The sequence below is a fragment of the Chanodichthys erythropterus genome, chromosome 21 (genome assembly GCF_024489055.1).
Source record: "Chanodichthys erythropterus isolate Z2021 chromosome 21, ASM2448905v1, whole genome shotgun sequence".
NCBI classification, from domain to species: Eukaryota; Metazoa; Chordata; class Actinopteri; order Cypriniformes; family Xenocyprididae; genus Chanodichthys; species Chanodichthys erythropterus.
In genome coordinates this window covers 941,562-954,159 of record NC_090241.1, presented here as the reverse complement: position 1 = coordinate 954,159, position 12,598 = coordinate 941,562, and the positions used below count along the sequence as shown (strand labels likewise).

The window sequence follows — 12,598 nt, the reverse complement described above, 5'->3', positions numbered from 1 at the left end:
AACATTAGAAGAACGTCAAACTAACTGTTTTAGAAAAAACATGCCATGCACAATATAAATCATGTTTTTGTGCTAACGTTTTGAGATAACTCTGAACGGATGTTCTATCAATGTTACTGGAAGAACGTTTGTTCATAAGATTGAGAAAACCTTGTGAGAACGTTCCTGGTTTAATTTCTCTGTGCTTTAAAGTTACTCACTCTTCACACATGTGAGTGTGTTTTCAGGGGACTGTAGTGTGATTATGACCAGCAGATGGCATCACCAGATCACATGAAGTCCTCACATCATCTCATCACATATGTGTGTGTGTGTGTGTGTGTGTGTGTGTTGTTGATGTTGTGAAGTCCTGCGCTGCTCCTCCTGCGGAAACGCTTGACTTCTGGTGTGAAACGGGTGTTTGCAGGGCAGGGCAGATAGAGGAACTCACTCTCATCTACAACAAACATGAAGAAAGTCTGAATTCAAACACACAGCTTTAATGAAACAGGAGTTCAGCGTTATACTGCACAATGACTGAGTCTTGTCACACAGGTAAGAGAGAGTTTAACCTTAACTAAACTAAACACTCTCTGTCCATCTTCAGCCTAATTCACCTTCAAGTTTTTATTGGTAATATCTGGATTTCCATTGCAGATGTTTATCTCTATTGATTTTTTGGTTTTAATATCAATTATTATTATTTTTTTTAAATAATGTTAATGCCTTTTTGAGGTCAGCTGAAGTGAAGTTTGATGTTGTGGTGAAATAAAAAAATTCTAAACATTTTGCTAACGTTCCCATTAAGTTGTGAAAACGTTTTCTCAATGTTCTTTGAATGCTCAAAATGTTTTTTCTTGGTTATGCAGGGAACATTCCATCCTTCAAACATTATGGGAACATAACTTTTGAATGTTCTCTAAAAAACTGAAATATTTCAGAAAAATAAACTTTCCATGAATAATGTAATGTTATGAGAACATTATTAAACACCAGATAACTCTGAGCAAATGTTCTATTATCGTTACTGGAAGCTCATAACTTTGAGAGACCTTGACAGAACGTTCTGAGGAAATCTGTAGTCCAGGATCAGCTCCACTCGTGTAATCCAGCTGAATTATTATCTGACATTAAAATGTCTGTCATCATTATTTTCTTCATTTTATATCCGCTGGTTTGATTTCAGCTCTGAGTTTCTTGTTTCTGTCATCTGTCTGCTGTGGTCTGTTTGTTTGAAGTGAAACACACACACACACACACACACACACACACACACACACACACACACACACACACAGAGAGGCCCCTCACGCAGGAGCCAACGGCCCCCATGGCAACAGATTTCCTGTTTCATAAAGCAGAACAGCGAGTGTGAAGCGTATTGTTCAAGTCTTCACGAGAAGGGAGATTTCAGACAGCTCAGATCTGGTCAGCGTTGTGCAGAAACTCACTGCTGTGTTTTGGGCCTCTTAAGAGTGCTTTACATGTGAGATCTCTCTCTGAATCTGCAGCAACACACTGATGTCTGTCTCACGTGATCGTGTGTGTGTGTGTGTGTGTTTTCTCAGATCTGACGGCGGAGGAGCATATGGAGATTGAACGGCTGAAGATGCACAAGCAGATTCTGCTGGAGGACATTGAGGTGAGAACAACAGCTCACAAACCAATGTTCTAAGAACGTTCTGCTAACGTTCCCTTTAAGTTCTGAAAACGTTTCTGAATGTCCAGCATGTTTTAAAACATTTTTTCTTGGTTATGTGAACGTTAAGGGAACATTCCATGTTATCATTCTTCAAACATTATGGGAATGTTACTTTTGAATGTTCTGAAATAAAAAAAAATAATGTTTTTATGCTAACATTTTAAGAACATTATCAAAGACCAGATAACATTGAACCAATGTTGTATTAACGTTACTGGAAGAACGTTTTTGTTCATAACCTTGAGAACCTTGTGAGAACGTTCCCTGTCAGCTGGGCGCTTCATAAACACATCAGATCTGAGAAGGCTTCTGTGATTGCTGTGATGTGCCATAAGAACTGATCCAAACCTCACTGTTACTGTTGTCATTCCTAAGAGATAACAGATATTAATTTTAGTTTAGTTTATACTCGTAGGACTGAATTTGTATCCTGGTCAAGCATTACCTGTCAAATGATAATCTGTCTTTGTATACATCTGTCCCTCAAATGTCCTGTTTTGTCATAGTACACTCTAAAAATGCTGGGTTAAAAACAACCCAAGTTGGGTTGAAAATGGACAAACCTAGTGGATGGGTTAAATGTTTGATCAACCTGCTGGATAGTTCTATTTATCTTAACTATTGATTAAAAATGACTATATGTCTGGCTTAAAATGAACCCAAAATATGTTGGAAATTAAAAATCAGACACATAATTACTAGAGGCAACAATAATAATCAAAAGGTGAACATTTATTAATAAGCAATTTGATCAATGTTTATTGTTTAATTACTATTTATTAAAATTATAAATAAATGTTCAATTATTAAACATTAATAAATGTTAATTTCCAGCATATTTTGGGTTCAGTCATTTTTAAACAATAGTTGAGTTAAATAAAACTAAACAGCAGACAATCATTTAACCCAATCTCTGGGTTTGTCCATTTTCAACCCAACTTGGGTTGTTTTTAACCCAGCATTTTTTAGTGTAGTTTTTTTTCTTTTCTCGTTGGTGTTGTTTGTTCTGTGAAAAAGCAAAAACACTCAAATAAATGTGTTAAAAAAGAAGAAATGATCCAAAATAACCTAAAAGTCATATTGCACTCTTGGTCATGTTTGTGTGCGTCATCAAAGCTTTACTGGTGTGGTTCTTCAGTCAAAATCCCATTATTATACTGCTAAAGTGTGTAATAAACAGACACTGTGAATTCACTGTTTCATTATGAAACCTGACTAGAGCTGCTGATGTTTGAGTTCGGAAGCTGAAAACTGTTTTTCTTACAGAAACTGAAGGACCAGATTGAAAACGTCATGGCAGATATTCAGGATTTCAAGTCAGCAGAAGACAAGTGAGTGACTGTGTGAATGTCTTAAGATCAGAGAAAAGATGCTTTAAAGACACTTCAGATGCAGAAGAGCTAAAGAGAATCATCCACAAACACACAATACTGACGCTCTTCATCTCAGCGCCTGTTCATTTATAGTATTATTTATATACTGATATAGTATTAATTCATTTTTTTGTTTTATATATTATATATATATTTTTTCAGTTTTAGTTAAATTTTTGGTAACTCTGTTGTTTTTATATTATTGTTTTTTTTTATTGTTTTTTTTATATTTATATTATAATTTATTTGTATTTTATTTGTTTTATTTTAATTTTCTTATTTTTGTTTCAACTTATTTTAGTTAGTTGTCAAGGTAACCTTTTAAATTTTTGTTTAGTTTATTTTGTTTCACCTAATATTTATATTTTATTTCAGCTATATTTCAATTAACCATTTTTAAAATAGTTTTAGTTGACGATAATTAAGCACTGGTTGAAATGCTGTGATTGTGAAGTTGTTTTGTTTGAATCTCTTGCAGTAAGATGCTGGAGAGGGAGAAACGCTTCTCTAGTGGCAAGAAGAAGTTCAACATGGATCCTAAAAAGGTGAGATGTGGAGGAGATTCTGTGATGATGATGATGAAACACTTGTTTCCAGCGTGAGATGACGAGGGCAGTGGAACATCAGTCTGTCTCTCAGATCAGCCATGAGTGTGTGTGTGTGTGTGTGTGTGTGTGAGAAAGAGTGAGTAAGAGTGAGTGTGTGTAAATGAGAGGCTGACAGACAGGAGGAAGAAGTTTTGATCTGAACACTCACCCTCAGGTCAACACCTGAAATACATTTGGTTTTCTCGTTCTGAGTATTTGTGGTTTCGCTGCTGCACATTAACACACAGCGAGACCCGACGAGCATGAGAAGAGACGACAGAGAGACATGAATGTTTGTTGTTTGATCAACACCACAAACACATTAACAAACCCAACTATAGACAACACACGCTCACTAGCAGTCAGACGTTTGGGCTGTCTCGAATTTTTTAATATTTCTGAAAGAGTCTCTTCTGCTCACCAGAGCTGCATTTATTTGATCAAAAATACAGTAAAACAGTGAAATATTATTCCAGTGTAAATCAGCTGTTTTCTATGTGAATATATAGTAAAGTGTAATTTATTCCTGTGATCAAAGCTGAATTTTCAGCATCTTCAGTGTCACATGATCCTTCAGAAATCATTCTGATATGATGATTTGATGCTCAAGAAACATTTATGATTATTATCAATGTTGCTGATTCATATTTCTGTGGAATCTGTGATACTTTTTTTTTTTCAGGATTATTTGATGAATAGAAAGTTCAAAAGAACAGAATTTAATTTGAAATAGAAACTTTTGTAACATTATAAATGTCACTTTTGGTCAATTTAATGTGTCCTTGCTGAATAAAAGTGTTAATTTCTTACTAGAAAAACATCTTACTGGCCCTAAACTATAATATAATATAATATAATATAATATAATATAATATAATATAATATAATATAATATAATATAATATAATATAATATAATAAATATAATATAATATAATATAATATAATATAATATAAAATAAATATAATATAATATAATATAATATAATATAATATAATATAATATAATATAATAGTAGTACAGGATTTAAGTTAAATATAGCCTAAATATAAATGAAAGATGAAAGATATTTTTTTAGTTACATTTTTGGTAATTTTGTTGTTTTTATATTATTGTTTTTTAAATTATTTTATTGTTTTTTATATTTATATTATTTTTTATATTAATTTATTTGTATTTCAGTTTTATTTTTATTTTATTTGTAGTTATTTATTATTTAGTTATTAATTTATTTTAACTTATTTTAGTTAGTTGTCAAGGTAACCTTTTAAATTTTTGTTTAGTCTATTGTGACAAAAGTTTCTATTTCAAATAAATTCTGTTCTTTTGAACTTTCTATTCATCAAATAATCCTGAAAAATAAAATGTATCACAACAGAGATAAAACTAAACAAAAACATCATATTGGCCCTAAACTATAATATAATATAATATAATATAATATAATATAATATAATATAATATAATATAATATAATATAATATAATATAATATAATATAATATAATATAATGTAATATAATATAATATAATATAATATAATAATATAATATAATATAATATAATATAATATAATATAATAGTAGAACAGGATTTAAGTTAAATATAGCCTAAATATAAAGTTATGAAACTTAATTTTCCCCTTAACCCAAAATGTTTTGTGCTCTGGAACAAGTAATAAGACCAAAGATTGCCATTTGATATGCCCCAAATGAATTATTAATTATATCTCATCTACATCAGAGCCAGCGGCAAATTCCCGAAGAACTGGCCGTTAAAAAGCTGTTCTCGGCGGGTACTCGAGCACTGAACGGCTGCTGACGGCCTGGAGCTCACATCTGAGAAAGCGTCCAAACAAATTGTAAAATATGTGCTATGTTTATATATGTGTCACATATTTTTAGGTCTAAATAACTACATTCTCCCCTAAAAACTCTTAAAACTACATTCTGCGACACAACAACAGTAGTATTTGTATAAAATACAGTGTATTTACTCAGCCGCCATGACAGTCGCCGCAAACGGAGTGATACAAGCGCTGAAACGGTTCCAGTGCTGATACTGGGGGAACATCACATGGCTCTCAAAATACATTTCTATTGCAGGTAAACAAAAGTCAACCAGTGTATCAGTTTCTCTGATTTTGTGTTGAAGGTTTTAGTCTTTTCTTTAGTCATTCAGTAGAAAAGGGAAGTATGGGTTTGATGGAAAATCTCCAAAAAGTGATTTTTTTTTTAGCTGTGGAGGAACTCGTGTGGACAGTCTGATAAACTCAGAAGAGCTACAGGTCAAATGCAGCATGTCTTATCTCGGTCTGTCTCAGACTGACAAACATCTCTGTGTTTCAGGGAATCAAGTACCTGGTTGACAACGAAATTCTGGAATGGAAACCAGACCGAGTGGCAGAGTTTCTGTATAAAGAGGAAGGACTGAATAAGACAGCCATCGGAGACTTCCTGGGAGAGAGGTGACACATGAACCAAACACACACATCAGTTCTGTCCGTGTGTGTGTGTGATGAATCTCAATCTGATGTTTCAGGGAGGAGATGCACCTGCAGATTCTCAAGGCGTTTGTGGAGCTGCACGAGTTTTCAGATCTGAACCTGGTTCAGGCGTTACGGTGAGAACACGAGCGCTTCTTCATTCACACACGTGCCGCAGAATTCGTCTTATTTCTGCTTCCTCTCGTTGTCCCGTTCTTTCACTCATCAGGCAGTTCTTGTGGAGTTTCCGTCTGCCGGGTGAAGCGCAGAAGATCGACCGCATGATGGAGGCTTTCGCTACACGTTACTGTAACTGCAACGTCAACGTCTTCCAGTCCACAGGTTAAACACATCTCTGAACTCCTCAACGTCCTCTTGCATGATATATATTCTACCCAATAATTACTCAGAATTGTAAAAGTAAAGAAACTTATAGAAACTTGTTTCTGCCATGGGATAAAAAAAATTTAAAAAGTAATTGCGACTTTTTATCTTACAATTTTTACTTATTTTCTTACAATTGCAAGTTATAAACTCATGATTGTATATTCTTGCAAATCCATCTTTTTTTACATATCGTAATTCTTTTTTTTTTTTGGAATAAAAAAATATATAAAAAGTAATTGCGACTTTTTATCTTAAAATATTTCCTTTTTTTCTGACAATTGCGAGTTATAAACTCATGATTGTATATTCTTGCAAATCCGACTTTTTTATATATCGTAATTCTTTTTTTTTTTCTGGAATAAAAAAAAAAATTAAAAAAGTAATTGCGACTTTTTATCTTACAATTTTTACTTATTTTCTGACAATTGCAAGTTATAAACTCATGATTGTATATTCTTGCAAATCCGACTTTTTTTACATATCGTAATTCTTTTTTTTTTTTTTTCTGGAATAAAAAAAAAATTAAAAAAGTAATTACAACTTTTTATCTTACAATTTTTACTTATTTTCTGACAATTGCGAGTTATAAACTCATGATTGTATATTCTTGCAAATCCGACTTTTTTTACATATCGTAATTCTTTTTTTTTTTTTTCTGGAATAAAAAAAAAATTAAAAAAGTAATTACAACTTTTTATCTTACAATTTTTACTTATTTTCTTACAATTGCAAGTTATAAACTCATGATTGTATATTCTTGCAAATCCGTCTTTTTTTACATATCGTAATTCTTTTTTTTTTTGGGAATAAAAAAAATATATAAAAAAGTAATTGCGACTTTTTATCTTAAAATATTTACTTATTTCTGACAATTGCGAGTTATAAACTCATGATTGTATATTCTTGCAAATCCGACTTTTTTTACATATCGTAATTATTTTTATTTTTTTTCTGGAATAAAAAAAAAATAAAAAAAAGTAATTACGACTTTTTATCTTACAGTTTTTACTTATTTTCTGACAATTGCGAGTTATAAACTCATGATTGTATATTCCTGCAAATCCGACTTTTTTTACATATCGTTAATAAATCTGTTAATTGGCAAAGCAGATACTGATAATCTCAAAACAGCCCTGCTATGTTCCAAGAACGTTTTTCTAACGTTCATATTAACTAATGAGTGTTCTCTACATGTTCAAAACATCCAGTTTTTTAAATGCTTTAAAAATGTTTCTTTTTTTTTATTTGGTTATGTGAACATTAAGGGAACATTGTATCAATTGTATCATTCTTCAAACATTATGGGAACGTTACTTTTAAATGTTCTCAGAATGTTCTGAAACAATCAGACGAACATCCAACTAAAACATTTCAGAAGAAAAACACTCCATGAATGACGTATAAATAATGTTTTTGTGCTAATGTTTTGAGAACATTATTAAAGACCAGATAACTTTGAATGAACGTTCTAATTACGTTACTGGAAAAACGCTTGAGAGAACCTCGCCAGAACGTTCCCTGTCAGCTGTGAATCAGCCGGTTTGTTTATCAGTCTGTGGTAAAGTTGTTGTGTTGTTTGTGTAAATGATCCTCAGACACGTGTTACATCCTGTCGTTTGCCATCATCATGTTGAACACGAGTCTGCACAACCCCAACGTGAAGGACAAGACCCCGCTGGAGAGATTCATCAGCATGAACCGCGGGATCAACAACGGAGACGACCTGCCCGACGACCTCCTGACGGTGAGCAGCCAATCGCAATCTCTCCTCACGGGTCACATGATGCTCGTGAGAAACAAAATACCGGCCTGTGAGAACATTAGAGTCACTGAGCACAAATAACACTCTGGTGTTAATTATTATTCGTTAGCAGTGCACATTTACATAAATAAGCAGCACTAACAGGAAGGTTGTGGTTGTGACAGAAATGTGTTTCCTTTCACGACAGAATCTGTACAACAGCATACGGAACGAACCCTTCAAAATCCCAGAGGATGATGGGAACGATCTCACGCACACCTTCTTCAACCCTGACCGAGAGGGCTGGCTGCTCAAACTGGGTAAAGCCGAGCTCGTCCGAGATGTACTGCAACTACATCAGTTATCATAAAGATTTAACTCTGACTGCATTAAACAAACTGAAATAGATTTGCTACTGCAAACATATTTAGTCTAGTTTACTTTCTCTTTCTTTTCTGTGTTTCGTCCATTTAAGCACTGCTTTTATTAGCTGTGTTTATTCTAAATCTGTTAAAGTTTAATACTGTCAATGACATCCTCATTGTCTTTGTGTCAAACAGATACTGCTCACCCAGCTTACAAAAATATGATGATATAATAATAAATACAGCTGCGAGCAGCAGTTATCGGGGTTTAAGCACTTTAATGTCTTTAAGCACATGCGTAAAAAGGTATAATGTTTCAATTAGCAAGCCTGTAACCATCTCGATCATAGACGGAAAAGACCATTTACAGCCAATACAGGCAATTTACCGTCGAAAATATATGGTTTATAAAGCTTTTTAACAGTTATCGAGGTTGAGCCAAAAAACTAGTTTGACAAAGTTGGTTTTTGAAATAATCTCCAATATTTAACAAACGATTCGATGGACAGCGGCGGTCCTAGAGGCAAAGTTTCTCAGAATGAGGAGTTCTACCATGTGATCTGAATGTCATGGGCGTGTGCGATAAAATTGCGTTTAATACAATCCTTTAAACACGTGAAAAATGTGAAGGCGCCCCTCAGTTTCTCACAGGTCTCTAGGGCCGTGAGTCAAACAGGTCCAGCGAGTTTCATTCCAATCGGCTTCCGTTAACCTTGTCTGATAGATGCTCAAAATTCATTGGCCGACGCTGGACGTGTTTTTCGAGATACGCAAATGTCCTCAAAGGCAGTCTTGGCACCTTGGACAAAGACACCACATGCCAATTTTCAAGTCGATCAAACTTCAGGTTGCATAGTTATAACCATTTTTAAGTTTTTTTCATGTTATAGCGCCACCAAGTGGCCAGTCACCACGTCCTTTTTCACACGACCACAGAATGAGATCTTACATACGTGTGCCAAATTTGATGGAAATATCTCATTCTGTTCATGAGTTAGAGCCATTTTAGCAAAAGTGGATCCACCCACTTCGAGCGTTTTGGTGGCCCTTAGGGACCGTGAATCGAAATTTCAACTTTTTTGATAATTATTGACAATCAGACTGATGCACTGGTTTGGTTCCGATTGGGTTAAAAACCAATGACTAGTTTGCAAAAGTAGTTTTTCAAAAAATACAAAATACCCCCAAATTTCTGTCTTGAGCCAATTGGATTATATCGTTATAATGGTTTCCAATGATATGAAACACTTGAGCCTGGTTGAGGAGTTATGAGCGCCATTGTAGCGCCTCCATCAGGCTGATCGGGATGAGTCTTGGTGGCATTGTAGATGGTGTGAGATGTCATTTGTTGGTGTGTTGAGCATCAGTAGTGTAATACTTAGTTTATAATCAGAATATTGCTTAAACCTTGCCAGAACGTTCCCTGTTAGCTGGGTATGTATTAGTAAATGTTGAAATTAACAATAACTACCAATAATAAATGCTTTAGAAGTATATTTCATTGTTAGTTCATGTTAACTAATGGAAGTTTATTGTTTAGTGTTCCTGATGTATAATCAGATGTATGATCCGTCTGCAGGCGGCCGTGTGAAGACGTGGAAGAGACGATGGTTCATCCTCACTGATAACTGCCTGTATTATTTTGAATATACCACAGTAAGAACACGCAAACATCTCTCTGAATGCATGAAGGTCAGTGTGAAGTGTGTAGATCAGAGCTGATTGTGCCGTTTGTGTATCAGGACAAAGAGCCGCGCGGGATCATTCCTCTGGAGAATCTGAGCGTGAAGGAAGTGGTCTTTCCCCGGAAACCGGTGAGACATGAACCGTGTTACAAATAAGAGAATAAGGCAATAAATGATACTATTAGTGATGGTTAACCTGTGACCTTTGACCCGTGCGCAGTATTGTTTAGAGCTGTATAACCCCAACAGTCGGGGTCAGAAGATCAAGGCGTGTAAGACGGAGACCGACGGCCGTGTGGTGGAGGGGAAACATCAGTCGTACACCATCTGCGCCGCTTCGGCCGAGGAGAGAGACGAGTGGATCGAGTCCATCAGGTACGAACGCTAACGTCCTCATACAGCATCTGAACGAACGACACGCATCTGACATACTACATGTGTGTGTGTTTACAGGGCCAGCATTACAAAAGATCCCTTCTATGACCTAGTGTCCATCCGGAAGAAGAAAGTCATCAACAAAGTCCCAGAGAAATGAGACGAAACGACGGCGTGACTGAACTATAACTACAGACAGCCAGAACTATAAGAGCGCACTGCGTATTTATTTACACTCAGAGGAAGACGTCATTGCTCAGAGGTTTCTCTCTCACAGCTCAGCAGATGTAATGGAGGATTGTTCTCCTGAAATCCCTTAGACACACAAACAGACTCAAATGAGGCAGTAGATGTAGAGTATAGAGCTGTAGCAATCAATGTGGAGCAGCTCAGATCATTTCATTGAGATGAAACAGGGTCTTTTTGGCGATGACTATCCATTTGACCAAAAGTGGAGATTATAAAGAGACATCAGCTGTGTTTCCATCCAAAGATACTGTCTTACCTCGGTTGGACGATACAAACATCACCAGAAAGACTCGGCTATTATCTAAAGCCAACATGCTTCTGCCATCTGATCAAATGTTTTGTTGAGTGTGTGAGTGTGTGTGAGAGAGAGTGTGTTTAATGTGCAACTGAATCCATTATGGAAACTGTGGTCTAATAATGATCCAGTGCAGCAGATGGATTGATTCCCTCGCAAACGACACAAATACATTTACTCTTTACTCTTTTCATGTAAAATATATTTTGTAAATACTACAGATCATATGAAAGATTTTAGGTGATGCATTGTACAATTGATTATTTAATTAAAGTTATTTGAGATTAAATGTCCCGTGATGCTTGTATTTTATGAAATGTCTCTGTGTAGTTTGAGCAGAAACAAACATTTGTGGTGTCGGGACAAACGTGACATGTTGGTTTTGTTAAAAGAAGAAGTTCAGGATTATTCTCAGCATTAGTCTCAGTGTCATTTACACACACACACACACACACACACACACACATATATATATATATATATATATATATATATATATATATATATATATATATATATATATATATATATATATATATATATATATATATATATACACCGATCAGGCATAACATCATGACACTGACAGCTGAAGAGAACAACACTGATCATCTCTTCATCACGGCTCATGTTAGTGGGTGGATATATTAGGCAGCAAGTGAACATTTTGTCCTCAAAGTTGATGTTAGAAGCAGGAAAAATGGGCAAGCGTAAGGATTTGAGCGAGTTTGACAAGGACAAAACTGTGATATCTAGAAGACTGGGTCAGAGCATCTCCAGAACTGCAGCTCTTGTGGGGTGTTCCCGGTCTGCAGTGGTCAGGATCTATCAAAAGTGCTCCAAGGAAGGAACAGTGGTGAACCGGAGACAGGGTCATGGGTGGCCGAGGCTCATTGAAGGCTGGCCCGTGTGGTCCGATCCAACAGACAAGCTCCTGTAGCTCAAACTGCTCCAGAAGTTAATGCTGGTTCTGATAGAAAGGTGTCAGAATACACAGAGCATCAGTTTGTTGCGTATGGAGCTGCAGAGCTGCAGACCAGTCAGGGTGATGCTGACCCCTGTCCACCGCCGAAAGAGCCAACAGTGACACGTGACATCAGAACTGGACCACGGAGCAATGGAAGAAGGTGGCCTGGTCTGATGTATCACGTGGATGTTACTGTGACACGTACCACCTACCTAAGCATTCAGACCATGTACAGCCTTTCATGGAAACGGTATTCCCTGGTGGCTGTGGCTCTTTCAGCAGGATAATGCACAAATATGGTTCAGGAATGGTTTGAGGAGCACAACAATGAGTTTGAGGTGTTGACTCGGCCTCCAAATTCCCCAGATCTCAATCCAATGGAGCATCTGTGGGATGTGCTGAACAAACA

General features: G+C 35.6%; 1 protein-coding gene across 1 annotated transcript; it reads left to right on the top strand.

Moving 5' to 3' along the window:
- The first annotated feature begins 392 nt into the window (after positions 1–392).
- cyth4b (cytohesin 4b) lies at positions 393–11,539 on the top strand. Its single transcript, XM_067374754.1, has 13 exons — positions 393–534; positions 1,548–1,621; positions 2,948–3,012; positions 3,533–3,599; positions 5,989–6,107; positions 6,182–6,262; positions 6,355–6,467; positions 8,108–8,256; positions 8,462–8,573; positions 10,198–10,274; positions 10,361–10,432; positions 10,524–10,678; positions 10,757–11,539. Exons 1-13 carry the CDS (start codon positions 513–515, stop codon positions 10,836–10,838), a joined length of 1,188 nt encoding a protein of 395 aa, XP_067230855.1. The 5' UTR covers positions 393–512; the 3' UTR covers positions 10,839–11,539.
- The last annotated feature ends 1,059 nt before the right edge of the window (positions 11,540–12,598 follow it).